Here is an 18,250-nt window from a genome sequence, read left to right as displayed (position 1 = left end):
GCGAATGTATACTTCTGATTTACCTGCTTTCGTACATACTCACAGGTGAGCTCAGATAGAGAATGTGATACCACGCTAGTCAAACGCAGTCACCCACCACCGCATCAGTTTCTGCACGTGCTTTTGTTTGTTTGCGCCTTCCTTCCTGCCTTACCACTCTACGTTTCCTCAATTCTAAACACCGCCATTGCATCTGCAACCTTCGACGCGCAGTCATATCGGTACGATGGCATACATCAATGCTGAGGTCTCCGGTGCGGTATCAGAGATGTAAGTCAAGGAAACCTGGCTTATACTGAAAGGCATCTAATCACTGACACGCTTAGTACCACCCGCAACATGACTCAGTCTCCGCTTCTTCGTCTTCCGGGCGAGCTTCGCAACAAGATCTTCGCTTACGCCGTGGGAGGCCACGTCATCCTCGCCAAGCTGGTTACTCTATACGAACCAAGTGATGATGATGATCGTGATTGGGAATAATACGAAGCAGACTTCGCCGAACGACTTGAGTTCTGTCTCACCACCACCGTTCAGCCCAAGCCCCCCAAAGAACCGCGTAATCGTGGCTACCATGGTAGTCATCACATTTACAGCGGAGACTCATTGGACGTATTTCTCCCAGGCAATACTTCCCAACGTGTTTCTCGTATCTTCACCGTCGGCCGTGTATGTCGTCAGATATATACAGAGACAGCACTTCTCCAGTACAAGACCAACTGCTTCCACTTCGACGTGCCTGCATTCATCGACCTCTTCACCAAGCAACTTACCTTCGATCAACGCCGTGCTATCCCCCGCTATCTCCATTGGGGATGGATACTTAGTCCAGGAATTTTGGGGCGGTCAGTCCTTCTTTGCACCAGAATTGCACCGACTGCTTCCTGGGCTCAGGAAGATCTACCTGGTACCAGAGATTTTGGAGTGGACTGACGCTCCCACGTTTCGCGATAAGCTCGTCAAGAAAGCGAGGAGCCTGTGCCTTGATGTCAAGGAGAACGCGGGTCTCTGGGTTGGCGTCTTCGATGTATTCGATGAGACTGCCGTCTTACAGGATGCCTTTGGTTTCACCATCAAGTCTGCCGCTGATGAAGCAGAAGAGTCTCTATCCTGGGCGAGATGTGAGATCTTCATCTGGAAGATTGTTTCCCGAACCTTTTGTTTTCGCACTTGAGCCAGAATCAGAGTTATACGGGGGAACGGGGGAAGGTTGCATGAGCCTCCATACCAAATTCAACCAGGGACAACAGATCAAGATCACTATCTTCACATGCAAGTGACTGATGCACCAGAAATAAATCTAAGCTATCCATTTTCCAGCTCACCCTCCATGAATGTAGAGAGAAGAGGGACGTTCCACCACCGCCACTAACCTAATCGTATAACCATACCCCAACGACCAATTTTAGTAGTATACAAAGACACACTTTGCTAATCAGGAACCGAAAGAACAAGGTTCCGAAAAGGAGGACAAAACGCTGCAAGTACGATGGAAGCAATATAGTACAAAATCTCCCTGCCTCAGAACGCCTATGCTGATAAATGTGTACTTCTCTCCACATGTACTCCAAGCTGGATGCCGAGTATCCAGATTCCATGCTCTCGGTGTGCGGCGCCATGTTGATATCCAAAGCATCCATGGATCAACCCTGTATATCTAGGCCTCAATGATACTAAGCAAAGAATCAAACACATCCTCGTCGTCTTCATCTTCCTCCTCCTGCTGACGCTGCGCATAAATCTCCCCATCGTCCTCCGATGGTGCATCGCTATCCTCTCCGTTATCACTGCCAAACCCGCTGTCATCGCCTGAGAAACTAGCTGCCTCTTGCGCCCCAGTCTCGGCATCAAGAACCGAGCTCGAAGCGCTATCGTTATCGTTATCGTTATCGTCATCGGTTACGCCACGCCAGCTTTTCTCCCCATCGTCATTTTCGTACGCGTCATTGTCATCGTCTGGTTCAGTATCGCCGCCATTGTTGTAAGCGTTGAAACCAGGGCCAGCCGGGAAGGGTCCTGAGTGCGGTGTCGCGTAGGCGAAAGGCGTTGATTTACCTGCTAAAGCGACAGATCGCTGGCTTGGTCTGCTCATTACGTCTGAGTTTGATCGTGGTAGTGCAGGCTGTGAGGAGTAGAAGGGTGACGGCGGCTCTCGTGATTGCCGGGGGGTCGCATTCCATATCGTGACGTGTGCTTCCTCGGGACGCGGAGAGGAGGAATTCGTCACGCGACGTCGCTTCAGCCTCGCTGATGGCAGGCTGGGTGCACGCGAGATTGGCTGCGGGGCAGAGGATTGCTCAACGATGGACGGGTTGAAGCGGCGTTTCGACTGACGAGGTGTGACGGTGTCGATAACCGAAGCAGATACCGTACGGTTGCGATAGTAGAGTGGACGTTGCAGATGGTTCTCGCTTAGTGGCGAAATGGGCTGGGGTTGCTTGTTCTTCAATATCGAATTGGGAGTGATTGACCGTCGCCAATTTTGGCCAGCAGGGCGCATGGACAGTTGAACAGACTGGTTGCTTCCGAAAGACGAATGCACACTGGCAGGCGGAGCATCATACGTTTCAACGAACTGCCAGCATGCTTCTTTTGCATCTGCTTCGGGAACGTGCGCTTGGCACTGTTCGTCGTTGCCTTCCATCTGCGAATCTTGGTCGGGTTGGTATCGAGGTAGTTGGCGCAGCTCTGGCCATGACTGTTCCATAACGACGAACTCATTACGATCGACTTGTTGGGTGTAGGCTTCGCGGACTGTCACGTAAAGCCTCTTCTTCCCGCCTGACACTCTCATCATGACGCCGGCTGAAAGAAACTGAGCATTCCAAAGCGCACTGCTGGACATTTCGGCGGGCGTGAGAAAACGTAGTCGCGACTCCTTGAGTACCTTCCGTAGCGGTATGTAGGGCGCTCGAAGACCTGGGTACGCAGAAACCATGGGGTTTTCGTCGCTGTCATCATACTGTAGGTAGTCAAAGACATCAGAAAAAGCCTGTGACAAAGCTTCTTGAATATCTTTAGCGCTGGAACCTCTAAAGGTAACATCTCGGACGAAACCTCTGCTTTGAAGTCGCTTGTAGACCAAGTTATTGCTTCCACAGGCTTTGGGAAACAGCCAGTCATCCGTAGATCCTGAAGCCCAGTTGCTGATGTCTTGGCTGCTCCATCCGTTTTCGGCTTGGCTATTTATAGATCCTCTAGCTGAACTTCGAGTACCAGGGTATGGGCTTGAATCTGAATCTCGTCCAAGAAATGGTAGGCCCTTGATGGGCTTGGATGTGTGAGCCTGAGTCCACTCTTCAGAGTTTTGGGTTGTAGTCTTGGCTATGTCATGCATGGGCTCATCAGGCGAGAACCAGATGCCTTTCAAGTCGGGACCCCATGGTAATAGGACAACTTCTACTTCCCAAGGTTGCAAGGATGTGGGCGGCGCCGCGGCTTCCAACACATCTAATCTCTCTTTGATGCTATCAAGCTCCATCTCTGTGTCTTTGCGATCCATGGCCGCGAGGATAAGGGCGGAAGAAGTCGTGGAATCCACAGAGTGGTTGGAGTCAAAGGACGTGGTGATGTTGCCGATGCGCCTTCGGCTGAAGGAGCTAGTGCTACTTTGCTCCTCCATAGCTTCATGCATCCGTTCATGTTCATCCATGCGATGCTCGACATCAATGAGCCTACCCTCATACATGTCCAAAGTATTGTTCAAATCCTCCGGTTGAACATAGTTGAAAGATCCGTTCTCCAGCAAGTCTAGGCGGCTACCAAGTTCCTGCATTGTCTTGGCTACATTGGGTATCGAATTCAATAGGTTATGGAGAGGAGCAAGGTAGGAGACTAGCTTCTGGAGGCCTTGTGGGGGAGCAGATTGGAGGAGGTTGTGCAGCTGTTCTTGTGGTCCTGCAGGAGCGTTCCTCGGCAAGAGCTGGGTGGGAACTGTGCCATATGTCTGTCGCTCGGGTGAGCCTGTCGATTGCTGTTGGATTTCCGAGGTGATGCGCTTCATCGCGTCAATCATGTCCTTCCCATCCTGTACAGCCCGATCAGCAGCGCTCAGATCTGGAGTGTTCCCAACGCTTGGAGTAGCCACCTCGGTAGCGCTCTGCACGTATTCTTCGGGATTGTAGGTGTTTGGTATGGTATCGCCAGGCTCGTCGGGCTGGAAGTTGCGGTTGAACTCAAAGACGTGCTCGAGGATGCCGCGCGACGGGCTGGTAACGTTCGCCCCTTCTTGCGCCGTGTTCGCTCTGCCAGGGGAGATGATGGGCTCGTTGGGTAGCTTTTGCGGGGTATGAACGATGTTGATGTCGTCGGGTATGGTGGGTGTAGGCGACTGTTGACGGTTAAGCTGAGCCATGCTCTCCAAGTTCATCGTAGAAAGACCAAGACCTGTCACCGTCTGGCGCGACTGATTCACGCCATACCTAGCTTCGCTGTTAGCTACTGGGCGGCTTTCATGAGATAGCAAGCACACGGAAGGAAGTCCAGGAAGGCCGCTCGTGCTGATTTGTGATGGAGTGTCCTGACTTTGTAGCAAGCGACCAAACGAGTTGGTCCCGGAGGGCTGTCGCTGGGGGCGCTGGCTAGGACTGGGCCGCTGGTGCATGCGCTCATTGTATATGGCTTGACCCCCTTCAGACAGAAGGTTGTCGCCCAGTTGCCGTAAGCCCGCACTCGTGTCGCATTGCGCGCCTGACAGTGATTGTCGCGGCTCTTCACCAGTCGCATACAGTGACTGCAGCGGGAGATTGATCGAAAGCGCCTGCCTTTCTGGCGCCCGCGACGCCCTCAGATGGAAGCAGGCATGGTGCCCGCAGACACACCAGGTTGAGCGCTCGCTGCTAGGCCGATGGTCGGCGCTCTCATCGTGCAGCTCGGCGCTGAGCTTGTCCCAAAACTGGTCACATCCACACTGGCCTACGTGCGCGTCGCGATAGTTGCATGGCCCGTCTGGCAGCGATCGTCTCGAGGGAGTTGGCTGTGAAGGCGCATGATGGCTTTGTCGCGTGACATTGGTATTTGGGCCCCCGAACCCCGCCATTGATGTTGATGGCAGCGCATCCCGCATAGGACGCGAGTAGTCTAGGAGAGAGACATGTCGCGGTTCCTGTTGAAGCTTTCATCCCGTTAGCACGTTTCCAAGGGAAATTCTGGTGGGGCCGAGAGCGTACCGAAGATAGTGCGAGCAGATTGCGAAAACCAGGCGATGTCGAGGGGAGGAGCGACGGGTCTTTATACACGGGCAGGGCGCAGCTGTGAGGACGCGACGGACGCGACAGAACTGGTGGGCACTCGAGGGGAAAGAGGCCGTGGATACTTTTGGGCCGTGACTGTTTAGCACGCATGCACGCAGCCCGCAACAGCTTAGTGACGGCTGCCTCAGACACTTCCCCGGAGTCTGGGTACGCGCGGGACAGGCCTATCGATACAAAGACGCCGCCGTGATAGGCTCAGGCCACGCATTCCTCCGCCTACCCTGCTTAGCTGACGGCCGGCCGAACACCCTGGCCGTTTGCTACCCAGCCGTCGAATCCAGCGACGCTATAAACGCCATGTGCGGCCGGCGAAGGGTAAAAAGTAAACCCTCCATCATAGCCCTGATACTTCTGAGAAAAAGCGATCTCTCTGCATCCTGCCCAGCTCTACATTATCAACTCCCATTTGTCAAGGCAGCAACAACAGTACACATGGCGCCTTTCTAATCCATTAGCCATGCGCCTCATTGGCCAGTACTCACGGAGGACTGTCGCGCATGCTGCATTGCATCTGCACGTCCAGCAGGCCCGACCATGGAGACTTGCGCATGGCGACAAGTTTCGACCCAGACATCAGCCTCGCCATGGACCCCATCTGTACAAGGCAGAACCGTATGTGACTAGTTGTCGTCAGCGCTGCGTCTGCGCTGCATCTGACAGGGTCTCGATCGGGAAGGCGGGCGCTAGTCGAGGATATGAGTTTCAAGATTGGGAGATACAACTATCTGCCGAGCGCTCGTCCCATCTGGTGATGAGTAGGGTGCAACCACCTCTTGCCCATCTCACATGCCAAAGGTCGAGGCCGCGAAGCGCTTACGCACCCACCCACTATCTTCACTGTTGGGTGGGTGTTTTCCAAGGTTCCAAGCTTGTCATGCGATTGCAGATCTTGATCGTATAACAGTACCACAGATTATCTTTTGGGTATAGTACTTGCATCGCATGTTTCGCCTCATGCATCCAACGTTCAGAAGTATACGTTGAGGTCCTTCGAATCAGGTAGACCACCAGCCAGATTTGGCATCCTTTCATCCGTGTTATCCATCCACAATGATTCTCTCAACTTCATCTGGCCTTCTATTCCTGCTCATCCGCCTTTCCCAGTCAAATATCCACGTCCAAGTCTACCGTCCAAATCGTTTCTCTAAATCCAATATCCGTTCCCTCATCTCCCCTACTCCTCCCTCCCCCTCGGCACAACACACCCTGCCGTAACCAGCGAATCCTCCTTCACCTTGAAACAATGCACCGTATACGGCGGAATCCTCATTGCTACCCCCACATGCATCTTCATCTCCGTCGGCTGCAGCTCACTCCCAAAGTCAGTAACACCTCTCACAAATATTCATCCCAGTCAAGACATACCTCATATCCACCTTCCCTGGCTCAACATCCAAAACCCCCCTCTCCACGTCCGTCAACGGCCTCCCATTAACCTCAACAACGGCCTCCCCCTCTTCCAGCAAATAATAACACTCATCCGTGGTGAGCCTTACCGCAGACTGGAACTGCGCTTGCAGGAGCATACGGTGTGCGAGCCAGAACCTGTTATTTGCCATGTAGTATTGAAGAGCTGGGGCGTTGTTCCGCGCATTGTTAATTTCGACAATGGCTTCTGGGATGCGGGGAGCGGGGAGGTAGGGACAGCAGATTGAGGCGAGGTCTTTGGATGCGAATTGGGATTTCACGGCGGCTTTGGTCCACTTGGTGATTTGTGGTTTGCCGTAGGTTTCGACGTCGACGAGCGAGGTTGGGGTGGTCCATGAGGCCCAGAGGAGAGAGATAGGGCTTGTTGATAGGATGGCCATTGGGTGCGTGCGTTGGAGATGAGAAGGAGGGTTGTAGTAGGTACAGAGGTGGTGGGTGAGTAGAAGGGAGGTGAGTAGTACATTGGTGGTGTAGATGGGTAAAGGTAGGTGAGGTGAGAGAAGCACAGAGGGCACGTTTTAGTCCGCAAATCCTAGGTGAAGTTGGAAGTCGATGATGAATCGGCGGCTCAACCGGGTTGATCCAAGGTAGACGACGAAGAAGATGATATCCTCAATACATGTAAGAGTTTCTGGATACGAACAATGTGCTTGCTAGCATACTATCGTTGAACAATCGCACGAGCATTTTAACTCCCAACGAGATGCTTGCATTGTTCATAGAATACTCTCTCGCTTCAAACCTTGGTAATCACAGCGGTATCTAAGCCAATCTCAACCCGTTCTCCTCAGGTTTAAACCACTCCCTCAAAAGATCCCCCAAAATCTCATTAGCGCCCTTCTTCGCCTCCTCACTACTCTTCCCCTGGCACTCAATATAAAGCTTAATCTTCGGTTCCGTCCCGCTGCCTCTGACTGTAAACACAGCCCCGTCATCCAACTCACAGGTGATCATCTGGCTAGTGACATCAACCGGTAGATCGGGCTTGTGGTCCTTGCTCTTTGAGTCATAGCCCAGGGTCAGGTCTCGCCAACGCGCGATCTGGCGGGAGCCAATCGACGTCGGGTGGGGGCTGCCCAATGCGCGGATGGCTGTGAACACCGATGTGGTCACGGATGGCGATGGCGATACGAGGTACGTGTTTGCGTCCTCGAAGTAGCCAAGATATTGGTAGAGCTGTTGTAGCTTGGCGTAGGGTGTGAGGCCTTGTGTGGACCAATGCGATGCCGCGGTTAGGAAGACTGCGGCTGCGCTTATGGAGTCCTTGTCGTGTACTGTTTGGGGAATCATGTACCCCAGCGCTTCCTCAAAGGCGTAGACGACATCGTAGCCCTCGCTATCGAGTTGTCGCGCTACGTTCCCGAGCCACTTGAATCCAGTCAACGTCTCGGTAAACTTGAAACCTTCCTTCTTCGCTAAGGCTGCAAGCATCCTGGAGCTGACAGTGGATGCTAGCATCGCAAGCTTCTCCAGCGGTTTCGACGCTGGGTAGCGCTCGAAGAGATAAGATCCAAGTAGCGCTCCGAGTTGGTTCCCACTGAAGATATGCCATTTGTCTCCCACCTTCTCTGCTGCTGCAAGTCGGTCTGCATCGGGATCGCTGGCAAGGATCAGGCGTATCGATGATTTCTCTGCCGTTTCGATTGCCAGATCGAGTGCTCCTTTCTCTTCAGGGTTCGGGAACTTGACTGTGGGAAAGTCGGGGTCTGGCTGTGCTTGCGCCCCCACCACGGTCATCTGCGAGGCTACACCAAGTGTCTCTGTGCATCGCTGCATTGCGGGAAGACCAACACCGTGCATCGGCGTGTACACGAATCTGAGCTCTGGGTCCATCTTGACCTTGACATGCTCGGGCTGTGCGGCGCATAGAACGGCTTGGTGGTACTTGTCTTGAACCAAATCCAGACTTCCCTCCACCAAAAGTGAAGACTCTATCACCGTTGTGTCCCAAGTGACAGGCTTGAGGTTCTCCATGATAGATTCGGCGATTCCGCTGTCATGTGGGGGGATGATCTGGCATCCGTTCGACCAGTAGACCTTGTATCCATTGTCTTTGGCCGGGTTGTGACTGGCAGTAATCATGATGCCAGCAGCGGCGTCGAGTTCGCGCACGCCAAAGGGAACCATGGGCGTGTGGCTCGGATCCTCATACCACCATACTTTGATGCCCTTTGCGACAAAAGCAGCTGCAGTGAGCTTGGCAAACTTTTCCGAGTTGTGTCTCGCATCCCGGCCAACGACTACACCCCGTCTCTCGACATTCTTTTCGGTTTTGAGCAGGTACGCTGCTAGTCCTTGTGAGGCTTGAATCACTGTCAGGGAGTTCATGCAAGCGAAGCCACCCTGCATAGGTCCTCGGAGTCCAGCTGTTCCGAAGGCAATGCGATGTCGAAGTCTCTTTTCCAGTTCATCGGTATCGCCATCCACCAACAGCTTGTAGATCTCATCGGTAGTGGTTTTGTCCTCGTCGAGTTCCAGCCATTCTTTCGCCAAGTCCTTAATATCTCGGATCATGATCGGAACTTCGAATTCTGGGGGACGACCTTGAGTGGTGCAATCTGTCCTGAGAGAGGAAGGAATTGAGAGTGGAAGTCAACAAATGTCACTTGGCAAAGAAAGGTCACGAAGTGGAAGGTGATGGAGTGTCGGAGTTTGCCGACACGAAGCGCGCAATAGTAAGCTCAAGCGGGCACCTGCCGGATTTATAACCTCCAAGATTTCATAATTTCTTCAAGCTCACGTGTAGGTTTTGATGACCTTACACTTACACACACGGCGCTGCAGGGCCACATACGCTCTCAAGTTGACATGTGAAGTCGTTGCTGGATGCGGCTCTGGGGTGGCGAGGAACGTGGGGGCGTGCAGGGTCCTGGCGGGCAAGCTTCGGAAGTTTATCAGCTCACGCTCTCCTGTTCCACTGGCTGGGTCCGGCGCAGCTCACCGCAACGCCTAGCTTCTTCTGAGACGCCGCGAAGCTATGGTCTGACTGTCTGTACATTGAATTTCGTTCGTCAATTGAGCCCGCACTTGGACACCCGTTTGTGCACGCTTCGTGTACCACACCGCACCGCAACATGGCCGCCCGGGCAGACAGGAAGTCAAGAGTCTTTAGTCGAAGAGAAATCGAGGCTCAAATCGCCAATGGACGCTCAATTCTCATAGTGGACGGCAAGGTCTTGAAGGTGGACGCATGGCTGCCCTACCACCCAGGCGGTGACAAAGCCATTGCGCACATGGTGGGACGAGATGCCACAGATGAAGTCACTCGGTATGATCTCCCCTGTTGCCCAGAGAAGCTTAATGCTGACTTATGTACACAGTTTCCACTCTGCGCAAACGCTCGAGCTCATGAATCGCTACCAAATCGGTCGTATCGGAGGACGATGGACAAACTTTCTGCCGCCAATACAGGGAGGAAAGTTCCGGACACAGGAAGAGCTGGATAGACTCTCAGACGAGGAGTACATGGAATCATGCTCCGCTTCAGAGCAGGACACTGTTAGCTCAGCCTCTTCGGCAGACAGCAGCCCGCTCTTCGAACCAGCAGATCGGCCGTCTGCTTCGATCCGCAAACGCAACGGAGCCGGTGTCACCAGAACTTCCTCCAACTCAAGCGTCTCATCGGTCGAGCTAGACGATAAGGTCACCCCGAAGATGTCAGTGCTCGACAGGCGAACTCAAGAAGAGCTGGATTTCGACAAGGCCAAATACCCGACCCTGGACCCGGCCACCCAAGATCGGATCACACAAAAGTATCGCGACTTGCAAGTGCGCATAAAGCAAGAAGGTCTCTACGATTGCAATTACACTGCGTACGGTATCGAATGCCTACGTTATGGGTCTTTCTTGGCCGCATTCCTATTTCTGCTGTCAGCGGGGTGGTACATCACCAGTGCCATACCACTTGCCTGCCTTTGGCACCAGCTCACGTTCACAGTCCATGATGCCGGTCACATGGGTATTACTCACGACTTCACGACCGACTCGACCATCGCAATGTTCATCGCCTCCTACATGGGCGGCTTGAGTGCTTGTTGGTGGAAATACAGCCACAACGTTCATCATCTCGTCACAAACCATCCCGAACATGATCCTGATATCCAATACATCCCGTTCTTCGCCATCACCCATCGGTTCATGGAGAGTCTCACCACAACCTTTTACGAGTGGGTCATGGAATACGATGCATTCGCAACGGTCATGATCCAGGTACAGCACTATACATATTACCCGATCATGCTGTTAGCACGTTTCAATCTTTACAGACTATCCTGGATGTATTTGCTCCTTGGAAAGGGGCCCAAGAAAGGGCCAGCTTGGTGGCACCGCTATTTCGAGATGGTGGGCATGTCGATTTACTGGACTTGGTTCGGCTATGGTGTCGTGTACAAGACCATACCCGACAACTGGAGCCGCCTCTGGTTCGTCTTGATTGCCCACGCCGTTACGTCGCCGCTTCACGTGCAGATCACGCTGTCTCATTTCGCTATGAGTACGGCAGATCTGGGTATTCATGAATCCTTTGCGCAGAAGATGCTTCGTACGACGATGGATGTTGACTGCCCGCAATGGTTGGATTTCTTCCACGGTGGCCTGCAGTTTCAGGCTATCCACCACCTGTATCCGAGAATCCCTCGGCACAATCTGAGGCAGACCCAAAAGTTGGTGCAGGAGTTTTGTAACGAAGTGGACATACCGTATGCGTTGTACGGTTTCCTGGATGGTAACAAGCAAGTCGTTGGACGACTGGCTGATGTAGCCAGGCAGGCTGCTATTTTCGCTGAATGCCAGAGGACGATCGCTGCAGAGGGAGATTATGGAATGCATTGATGAATAGATGTAGATATTTAGAGCAACAAAGTACAAATATACATCACTTAGTTGAAGTTCGCAATCCATCAACCATTAAGCCTTCCAGCGTTGCTTCACGCCTCATGTCTGCCCAGGCTGCACAGAGATGTTTTAGTAGCACGCTTGCTGCACATGCTTGTGTGGATCACTATCCGCTCGGATGAGGTTCCGATACCGAAGCCAGGGTTGGAATGAAAGTGGAGGCTGGTAAGTAAGCTGTCCGCCGTCTTCCGGCGCGTTCAGATCGCGGGTTTAATATTCTGCACTGGCACACAACGTGGTGGCATCGGAACAACGCTATCAATTATCTCACTGACGAGAATACGGGCTGTACGGTGGTCTTTCTCCAGTTCAATCAGCTCAGGTACGCATCACGCCATGAACGGCAGATCGTGAGAATTGGCAGTAACGCGTCCGCCATTAGCGTGACTCTCGACTGACCCCACCTCGGTCCATCAAGCCATGACGCAACCAACAAACATCTGCAAAAGGAATTTGTCGCTATGATGGTATCGCGCTGCAGTAGCATGATCCCACCCAGAGCACCAATGACAGAGCTCAATGGACCAGGCGAGCGTCTCCGGCCGTACCGCTGGCCAACTTTCAAGCTTCCAACCGCGTCCACTGACGCGCGACTGCTTAAAGGCGCTCTACATCCCAACCTTACGTGAAGCTCTCACTTCTGAATCAGTTCACACCTCCACTACTTGCAATTGCTCTTTGTAGTTTCCATCGTATCTGTACTGTTTAGCTACATTATCAGGCCCAGCTTCACTCAGGACCTGACCTAAAGCACGAAAGGTGTTACCTTTCTACCAACCTGTCATCATGGATGCCATGGTAGCGAAAGCTCCAGCAGATCCCGACACCCTCGTCGAGGATGTCGAGCACCTCAGCATCTCGCCATACGGGCCCGCGAGGTCCTCAATCACTGAACACCCGCTCAGCGAGGATGAGGTGCGGAAGATGACCGACTACTTCCATGCTTCTCTATACATGTGTCTGGGCATGATATATCTGAGGAGGAATCCTCTGCTCCGCGACCCGCTTACTCTGGATCACCTCAAGCGACGCCTTTTGGGGCATTGGGGTTCGGATGCTGGACAGAGCTTCACATACATTCACATGGTAAGGATGACCATACGCAGCTCTGGTAAATCAAAGAGCTAATACTTTGCGCAGAATCGTCTCATCAAGAAGTACGATTTGGATGCCATTTTCATCTCTGGCCCTGGTCATGGCGCCCCCGCTGTTCTCTCAAACAGTTTCCTGGAAGGAGTCTACTCTGAGGTCTACCCCGACAAAAGCGAAGATGAGGAGGGCATGAGGCGCTTCTTCAAGTCCTTCTCGTTCCCCGGTGGAATCGGATCGCATGCCACCCCAGAAACACCTGGTAGCTTGCACGAGGGTGGAGAGCTTGGTTATTCCATCTCTCACGCTTTCGGCACAGTGTTCGATCACCCAGATCTTATTGCTCTGACAATGGTTGGAGACGGCGAGTCTGAGACCGGCCCGCTTGCTACGAGTTGGCACTCGACCAAGTTCTTGAACCCAATCACGGATGGTGCGGTCTTGCCTGTTCTGCACTTGAACGGCTACAAGGTATGGCGCTGAATTTTGCGGAAGGCCATCTCGCTGACAAGATACAGATCAACAACCCAACTGTCCTTGCGCGCGTAAGTCGCAAGGAGCTCGAAGCGCTCTTCGTCGGTTACGGATGGACGCCCTACTTCGTCGAGGGAAGCGATATCCCGTCTATGCACCAAGCTATGGCTGCTACGATGGAGCGATGTATCACAAAGATCCGCGAATACCAGAAGGAAGCCAGGGACTCGGGCAAGGCTTTCAGGCCGCGCTGGCCCATGATCGTGCTCCGTACACCCAAGGGATGGACAGCGCCTAGGCACGTCGATGGAGACCACTTCTTGGAGGGCTTCTGGCGCGCACACCAAGTGCCGCTTACGAATGTTCTAAAGGACAAGTCTCAGCTGAAGACTCTAGAACAGTGGATGCGCTCGTACGAGCCTGAGAAGCATTTTGATAAGAACGGCAAGCTCATCCCCGAACTCAGGGAGTTGGCACCATCTGGCAACAGGAGGATGAGTGCGAACCCTGTTGCGAACGGCGGTCTGATCCGACACAAGCTCCACGTACCCGACTTCCGTGACTACTCTATCGAGGTCACCAAAGGAGGGGTCGCCAAGGTTGGTAGCATGGCAAACTGCGCGGCCTTCTTGCGCGACATCATCAAAGAGAATCAGAAAGACTTCCGTCTCTTTGGTCCCGACGAGACTGAGTCCAACAAGCTGGGTAAGGTGTACGAGGCGGGTAAGAAAGTCTGGATGGGCGAGTACTTTGAGGAAGACGAGGATGGTGGCAACCTAGCCTATGCAGGACGTGTTATGGAAATGCTGTCTGAGCATACTGTAGAGGTAAGACACACGACATTGCTTGAGACTACAATGCTAACTTCTCTCAGGGCTGGTTGGAAGGTTACATCTTATCTGGACGACATGGCCTGCTCAACAGCTACGAGCCTTTCATCCACATCATCGACTCCATGGTGAACCAGCACTGCAAGTGGATCGAGAAGTGCCTTGAGGTCGAATGGAGGCAGAAAATTGCTTCCCTCAACATCCTACTCACTGCGACTGTCTGGCGACAAGATCACAACGGATTCACACACCAAGATCCCGGTTTCCTTGATGTCGTATGCAACAAGAGCCCCGAGGTCGTTCGCATTTACCTCCCACCCGACGCCAACTGCCTGCTCTCAACGATGAACCACTGCCTCCGCAGCGAAAACTACGTCAACGTAATTGTTGCCGACAAGCAGGAGCATCTCCAGTACCTCACCATGGAGCAAGCCATTGCCCACTGCACAAAGGGCGTCGGCATCTGGGAATGGGCAAGTAACGACAAGGACCAAGAGCCCGACATCGTCATGGCATCCTGCGGTGACGTTTCTACGCACGAGTCTCTCGCCGCAACAGCATTACTCCGCACACACCTGCCCGACCTCAAAATCCGTTTCGTAAACGTCGTCGACCTCTTCAAGCTCATCGACGAGGACCAGCACCCCCACGGCCTCAAGGCGCACGAGTACAAGGCCATCTTCACAGACAACGTACCCTGCATCTTCAACTTCCACTCTTACCCTTGGTTGATCCACCGCTTGACATATGGCCGCAAGGGCCAGCAGAACCTGCTCGTCCGTGGATACAGAGAGAAGGGCAATATCGACACGCCTCTCGAGCTGGCTATCAGGAACGGTACTGATCGCTATAGCTTGGCGATTGATGCGCTTGATAACATGCGTAACTTGGGTAACAAGGGTGCGGCGACGAGGGAGAAGCTGCTTGATGAGCAGATCAAGGCGAAGAATTATGCGTACCATGAGGGTATGGATCCTAAGGAGACGGAGGACTGGGTTTGGCCTTTTTAGATACTCTTGTAGGAGATGGGATTGAGTGAGTGGTTATGGGTTCTTTCTTGTGGGCTGAGATTGAAAGTCACGGTCTGGTATGATAATGGTATTATGAACGATACAGAATGTTCGCATGTCACAAGCAAGACTTGAGCATGGACAACCGTAGAGTGATGAAGAAATAGTCTTAAATTCCTAAGAACCGACCTATGGAAAATGCAAAATGCAAAATGCAAGATGCAAGACAGCCTAAGCCGCCAAACCCAAAACGCCTTTTCTATGCAATGTGAATATAATCTACGCGCGCACTGAGTGCGCGTCCACACCAAAAACGCCGTAAACACCATGCTTTCTAAACTGCCCCCCAAAAAACGCACAGCAATAAAGCCAAGCCGAAGCCCTAGAAGTCATAAGCAGCAGTATTAACGCTCAACCCCAGTCTCATATTGTCCACCGTCTTGCCCCCCACACCCTTGAGCATAGCCAGCGATTCCAAATCCATAATCTCAGCATCGTCCATTTCAACCAGGCAGTTCACAATGTTATCCGCTTTCTTTGCTCCGACGCCTTTTAACGCTTTGATCTGGTTGACGTCGCGTGAGTTGATGATCTTGAGGAGGTGGCTGGTACGGGGTGTTTGTTGGACAGAGGCGGCGGAGTGAGACGGGAGATCGGCAGTGGTAGTGGTCAGAGTCGTAGTCGTGGTCGGGGCAGTGTCGTCGCGGAAGATAGGCAGTTTCTTGGTGGTCTTTTTCGGTTTGCGGGCGGGCTTGGATTTGCTGGTGTACTGGAAGCTGGTGTCGGAGGCGTAGGAGTCCTCTTGGTCGGAGGGGGGCGGGGGAGCGAATTCTTCGTCGTCTGAGGAGTCGTCTTTGTAGACCATCTTCGGCTTTGACTGTTTCTTTTCGACGGCTTTGAGGGGCGCCATGAGGAGGTTCGAAGTGGGCGCTGCGGCGGTGGTGTGCGAGGGTAGCTCTACGGGGGCGGAGACGTGCTTCGTGGTTTCTTCCTTCTTTGCGCGTATCCGATCTTCAAGGGCCTTCATCTTGGACTCTAGCTTTGCGTTGCCGGGGAAGAAGGGCTGGGCCAGGTGGTACATTCTAAGTGCGCTGGCGTCTTCCCCGCGCATGTGATGCTGCTTTGCCATAAGCAGGAATTGCAGGCCCTGCGACTTTCCGTCCTCTTCGTGTGCATCGATACGGTGCTCGAGCTCGTCCAACCGCTTTTGCAACTCTGCAGAAAGCGCTGGCGCAGTAGTACCAGCGTCTTGCAATGCCTTCTCTGCCAACCTCTCATCCACCTTCTGTGCAATGAGAGCCTCAATCGAAGCCTTTGTCAAAGCGGGCTCTCTGTTCGGTATCCGTGAGGTGTTATCCCCAGTTCGGAATGCCTTTGTGGGCCGCGTTGCGAAGGTGCTGCTGGGTTCAGCTGCTCGTTTAGAACCCTCAGTTCTTCGCACTCCTTGGTTCTGTGCAAGGTTAGAAACGCGAGGAGCAGCAGCCTTGCGAGAGTCGGAGTATACAGAGAAGGCCTTGGTAGGCTTTTCCCCTTTCTTCCCCTTCTCCGGCTCCGGAATGTTCGCGTTGTGTGCGGCCGCAATGGATCGTAGCGGTTGCCGTGACATTGTTGCTCCGCCGACACTACTAGTTATCGCCAATGGCTTGACTGCTGTCCTGTACATTGGGTCGTTCTCCACCTCTGCGACCTCGATCTTCTTCGTCCGGCTAGCGAAGTTCAGGGAACTAATCGTGTCGAGGTGGTAGGCGCGGGTGGGCGCAAGGTTCAGAATCATGACAGTTAAGCCCTTATTCTGACCTAGTGACAAGATTCTCGTCATCTTGGACTCGCGGTACGGAATCCGGCTGGCCTTCTTGTTCATAGCTTCTACGCATTGAGCAAGTACAAATAGCGACTTGTTGATGGCCGAGCTCTCGACCAAGCGCTCCTTGTTGTTATCGGTTCGTCGGTTGTCTTCAGATCCTGCAAGATCAATGCAGGATGCTCGGCTGACGCGAATTGTGTCTTCAGTAGTTTGCGTAATCTTCACGCAGAGGACGGCATGGGACCGGGAGGAATGTGCGTTGAGCTGCAGTATCATTAGCGATGTTTACCCCTAACGCGTGTGAATCCTCACCTTGGTAGCGGATGTCGACCTGTTCATGTTGGCTTGGTCATAGAGCTGCTCAAACTCCTTGAGTGTTGTGCATGGCTTCTCCGTAAGACCAACGACGACAGTCTTGCCGTGGTTGTCTCGAATAGGCAGACCAGATGGTGTGCGCTTCTCCGGCGGTTCAAACAGATCATAGACGCGATCGCAGTAGATCTCGAAGTATTCCAGGGCGACCTCGACGTGTGTGGCACCAGCCGTGTCCTTCTCAATCTTCTTGCATCGTCGGTATATCGCGCTCAACAGTCTTGGGATGACACCGCGGTCCGCCAGCGACTTTCCTCCTCGCATCGTATGCGTCTTGCCGGTGCCGGTGCAGCCATGCGCGAATATAGATAGATCGAAGCCATTGAACAGGTGCTTTACCGTCGGCGCGACTGGTTTGGGGTCAACTTCACTTCCGAAACGCGTCCGTCGCGAACTCACTCTCGGCATCGAAAAGCTGCTGCTGCGTCGCGTCCTGCTCGTACACAGAGCTGAATTGGAAGCTGAAGGACTCGGCCTCGTTCTTAGGACTAGGTATCCGCACGACAGCCGGGGTGGTCTCGCCGTCCAATGTCTCGGCGGTGACAATGGTGTCTTTGTCGAGCTCCTGTTTCAACAGAGGACGTATCCTCGCGACGACGCGTACGCTCATGGTGATGACCGGCAAGGAGGGCGGCGATAGGATGAAAAGAGATACAAAAGTCTACGTCTACAGAGAAAAGAATGCCAGACCTACCGTACGTGACGTCGAGACTCGAGGCTCTGGCGACATGCAAAGGGCCTGTCCTAGCGTAAATGGCGGTCTGTGTTGTCCTTCCTTGTCGAAACTCGCCTGTTGCCCCGAGCGACCATCCGCCGCCCAGACGAATGAACATCAGGCACGTGCAAACCCGCCAACACATCTCGATCCACTATGGACATCGTCGATAGCTATAGCTGGTGCTTGCAGGCATCTAGGTCGTCTTCTATCGTGACCTCGACCTTGGTGTTGTGGAGAAATCCCCACAGGGTTCAGGTCTCTTAACGCATCGAACAACTGAAGGACAGCACATACTGCATGAAGACGCGGAATCCGGCAGCACTTGACAGACTCGATCGCGGAATCGAGCCTCATTCCGAAGAGCTATTTCTGGCATATGGAGA

At 53.2% G+C, this 18,250-nt stretch overlaps 7 protein-coding genes across 7 annotated transcripts; 3 read left to right on the top strand and 4 right to left on the bottom strand.

The window, feature by feature from the left end:
• The first annotated feature begins 38 nt into the window (after positions 1 to 38).
• BKA58DRAFT_471995 (uncharacterized protein) lies at positions 39 to 1,339 on the top strand. The gene is made up of 4 exons (XM_046175258.1): positions 39 to 270; positions 327 to 451; positions 491 to 842; positions 892 to 1,339. Exons 1-4 carry the CDS (start codon positions 227 to 229, stop codon positions 1,169 to 1,171), a joined length of 801 nt encoding a protein of 266 aa, XP_046021745.1. The 5' UTR covers positions 39 to 226; the 3' UTR covers positions 1,172 to 1,339.
• Positions 1,272 to 5,280, bottom strand: BKA58DRAFT_233251 (uncharacterized protein). Its single transcript, XM_046166526.1, has 2 exons — positions 5,166 to 5,280; positions 1,272 to 5,110 (listed from the first exon to the last, which is right to left on the bottom strand). The coding sequence occupies exon 2, from the start codon at positions 5,060 to 5,062 to the stop codon at positions 1,655 to 1,657; it is 3,408 nt and encodes a 1,135-aa protein (XP_046021744.1). The 5' UTR covers positions 5,063 to 5,110; positions 5,166 to 5,280; the 3' UTR covers positions 1,272 to 1,654.
• Positions 5,281 to 6,286: 1,006 nt separating this feature from the next.
• Positions 6,287 to 7,337, bottom strand: BKA58DRAFT_233214 (uncharacterized protein). The gene is made up of 2 exons (XM_046166525.1): positions 6,615 to 7,337; positions 6,287 to 6,562 (listed from the first exon to the last, which is right to left on the bottom strand). The coding sequence occupies exons 1-2, from the start codon at positions 7,055 to 7,057 to the stop codon at positions 6,424 to 6,426; spliced, it is 582 nt and encodes a 193-aa protein (XP_046021743.1). The 5' UTR covers positions 7,058 to 7,337; the 3' UTR covers positions 6,287 to 6,423.
• BKA58DRAFT_233189 (uncharacterized protein) lies at positions 7,249 to 9,471 on the bottom strand. The gene has a single exon (XM_046166523.1). It carries the CDS (start codon positions 9,189 to 9,191, stop codon positions 7,440 to 7,442), a length of 1,752 nt encoding a protein of 583 aa, XP_046021742.1. The 5' UTR covers positions 9,192 to 9,471; the 3' UTR covers positions 7,249 to 7,439.
• Positions 9,419 to 11,550, top strand: BKA58DRAFT_471991 (fatty acid desaturase). The gene is made up of 2 exons (XM_046175257.1): positions 9,419 to 9,945; positions 9,998 to 11,550. Exons 1-2 carry the CDS (start codon positions 9,752 to 9,754, stop codon positions 11,505 to 11,507), a joined length of 1,704 nt encoding a protein of 567 aa, XP_046021741.1. The 5' UTR covers positions 9,419 to 9,751; the 3' UTR covers positions 11,508 to 11,550.
• Positions 11,551 to 11,962: 412 nt separating this feature from the next.
• BKA58DRAFT_233200 (phosphoketolase) lies at positions 11,963 to 15,164 on the top strand. Its single transcript, XM_046166524.1, has 4 exons — positions 11,963 to 12,656; positions 12,711 to 13,130; positions 13,178 to 13,960; positions 14,008 to 15,164. Exons 1-4 carry the CDS (start codon positions 12,357 to 12,359, stop codon positions 14,971 to 14,973), a joined length of 2,469 nt encoding a protein of 822 aa, XP_046021740.1. The 5' UTR covers positions 11,963 to 12,356; the 3' UTR covers positions 14,974 to 15,164.
• On the bottom strand, positions 15,141 to 18,010 carry BKA58DRAFT_233177 (kinesin family protein-like protein). The gene is made up of 3 exons (XM_046166522.1): positions 17,549 to 18,010; positions 17,090 to 17,499; positions 15,141 to 17,041 (listed from the first exon to the last, which is right to left on the bottom strand). The coding sequence occupies exons 1-3, from the start codon at positions 17,757 to 17,759 to the stop codon at positions 15,356 to 15,358; spliced, it is 2,307 nt and encodes a 768-aa protein (XP_046021739.1). The 5' UTR covers positions 17,760 to 18,010; the 3' UTR covers positions 15,141 to 15,355.
• Positions 18,011 to 18,250: the final 240 nt, after the last annotated feature.

The sequence above is a fragment of the Alternaria rosae genome (genome assembly GCF_020736505.1).
Source record: "Alternaria rosae strain MPI-PUGE-AT-0040 chromosome Unknown BKA58scaffold_9, whole genome shotgun sequence".
Taxonomy (NCBI): Eukaryota; Fungi; Ascomycota; class Dothideomycetes; order Pleosporales; family Pleosporaceae; genus Alternaria; species Alternaria rosae.
The sequence above is the reverse complement of the archived record's forward strand: the minus strand, read 5'-3'. Positions and strand labels throughout refer to the sequence as shown.

Coding starts and splice junctions, on each gene's coding strand:
- BKA58DRAFT_233200 (XM_046166524.1), top strand. CDS start 12,357: ATGGATGCCATGGTAGCGAAAGCTCCAGCAGATCCCGACACCCTCGTC. Junction 13,131..13,177: donor TGCACTTGAACGGCTACAAG/GTATGGCGCTGA, acceptor GACAAGATACAG/ATCAACAACCCAACTGTCCT. Junction 13,961..14,007: donor TGTCTGAGCATACTGTAGAG/GTAAGACACACG, acceptor AACTTCTCTCAG/GGCTGGTTGGAAGGTTACAT.
- BKA58DRAFT_233251 (XM_046166526.1), bottom strand. CDS start 5,062: ATGCGGGATGCGCTGCCATCAACATCAATGGCGGGGTTCGGGGGCCCA.
- BKA58DRAFT_233177 (XM_046166522.1), bottom strand. CDS start 17,759: ATGAGCGTACGCGTCGTCGCGAGGATACGTCCTCTGTTGAAACAGGAG. Junction 17,500..17,548: donor GCAGCTTTTCGATGCCGAGA/GTGAGTTCGCGA, acceptor ACCCCAAACCAG/TCGCGCCGACGGTAAAGCAC. Junction 17,042..17,089: donor GGTCGACATCCGCTACCAAG/GTGAGGATTCAC, acceptor ATGATACTGCAG/CTCAACGCACATTCCTCCCG.
- BKA58DRAFT_233214 (XM_046166525.1), bottom strand. CDS start 7,057: ATGGCCATCCTATCAACAAGCCCTATCTCTCTCCTCTGGGCCTCATGG. Junction 6,563..6,614: donor CCAGGGAAGGTGGATATGAG/GTATGTCTTGAC, acceptor TGACTTTGGGAG/TGAGCTGCAGCCGACGGAGA.
- BKA58DRAFT_233189 (XM_046166523.1), bottom strand. CDS start 9,191: ATGATCCGAGATATTAAGGACTTGGCGAAAGAATGGCTGGAACTCGAC.
- BKA58DRAFT_471995 (XM_046175258.1), top strand. CDS start 227: ATGGCATACATCAATGCTGAGGTCTCCGGTGCGGTATCAGAGAT. Junction 271..326: donor TCCGGTGCGGTATCAGAGAT/GTAAGTCAAGGA, acceptor TGACACGCTTAG/TACCACCCGCAACATGACTC. Junction 452..490: donor GGTTACTCTATACGAACCAA/GTGATGATGATG, acceptor AATACGAAGCAG/ACTTCGCCGAACGACTTGAG.
- BKA58DRAFT_471991 (XM_046175257.1), top strand. CDS start 9,752: ATGGCCGCCCGGGCAGACAGGAAGTCAAGAGTCTTTAGTCGAAGAGAA. Junction 9,946..9,997: donor GCCACAGATGAAGTCACTCG/GTATGATCTCCC, acceptor TTATGTACACAG/TTTCCACTCTGCGCAAACGC.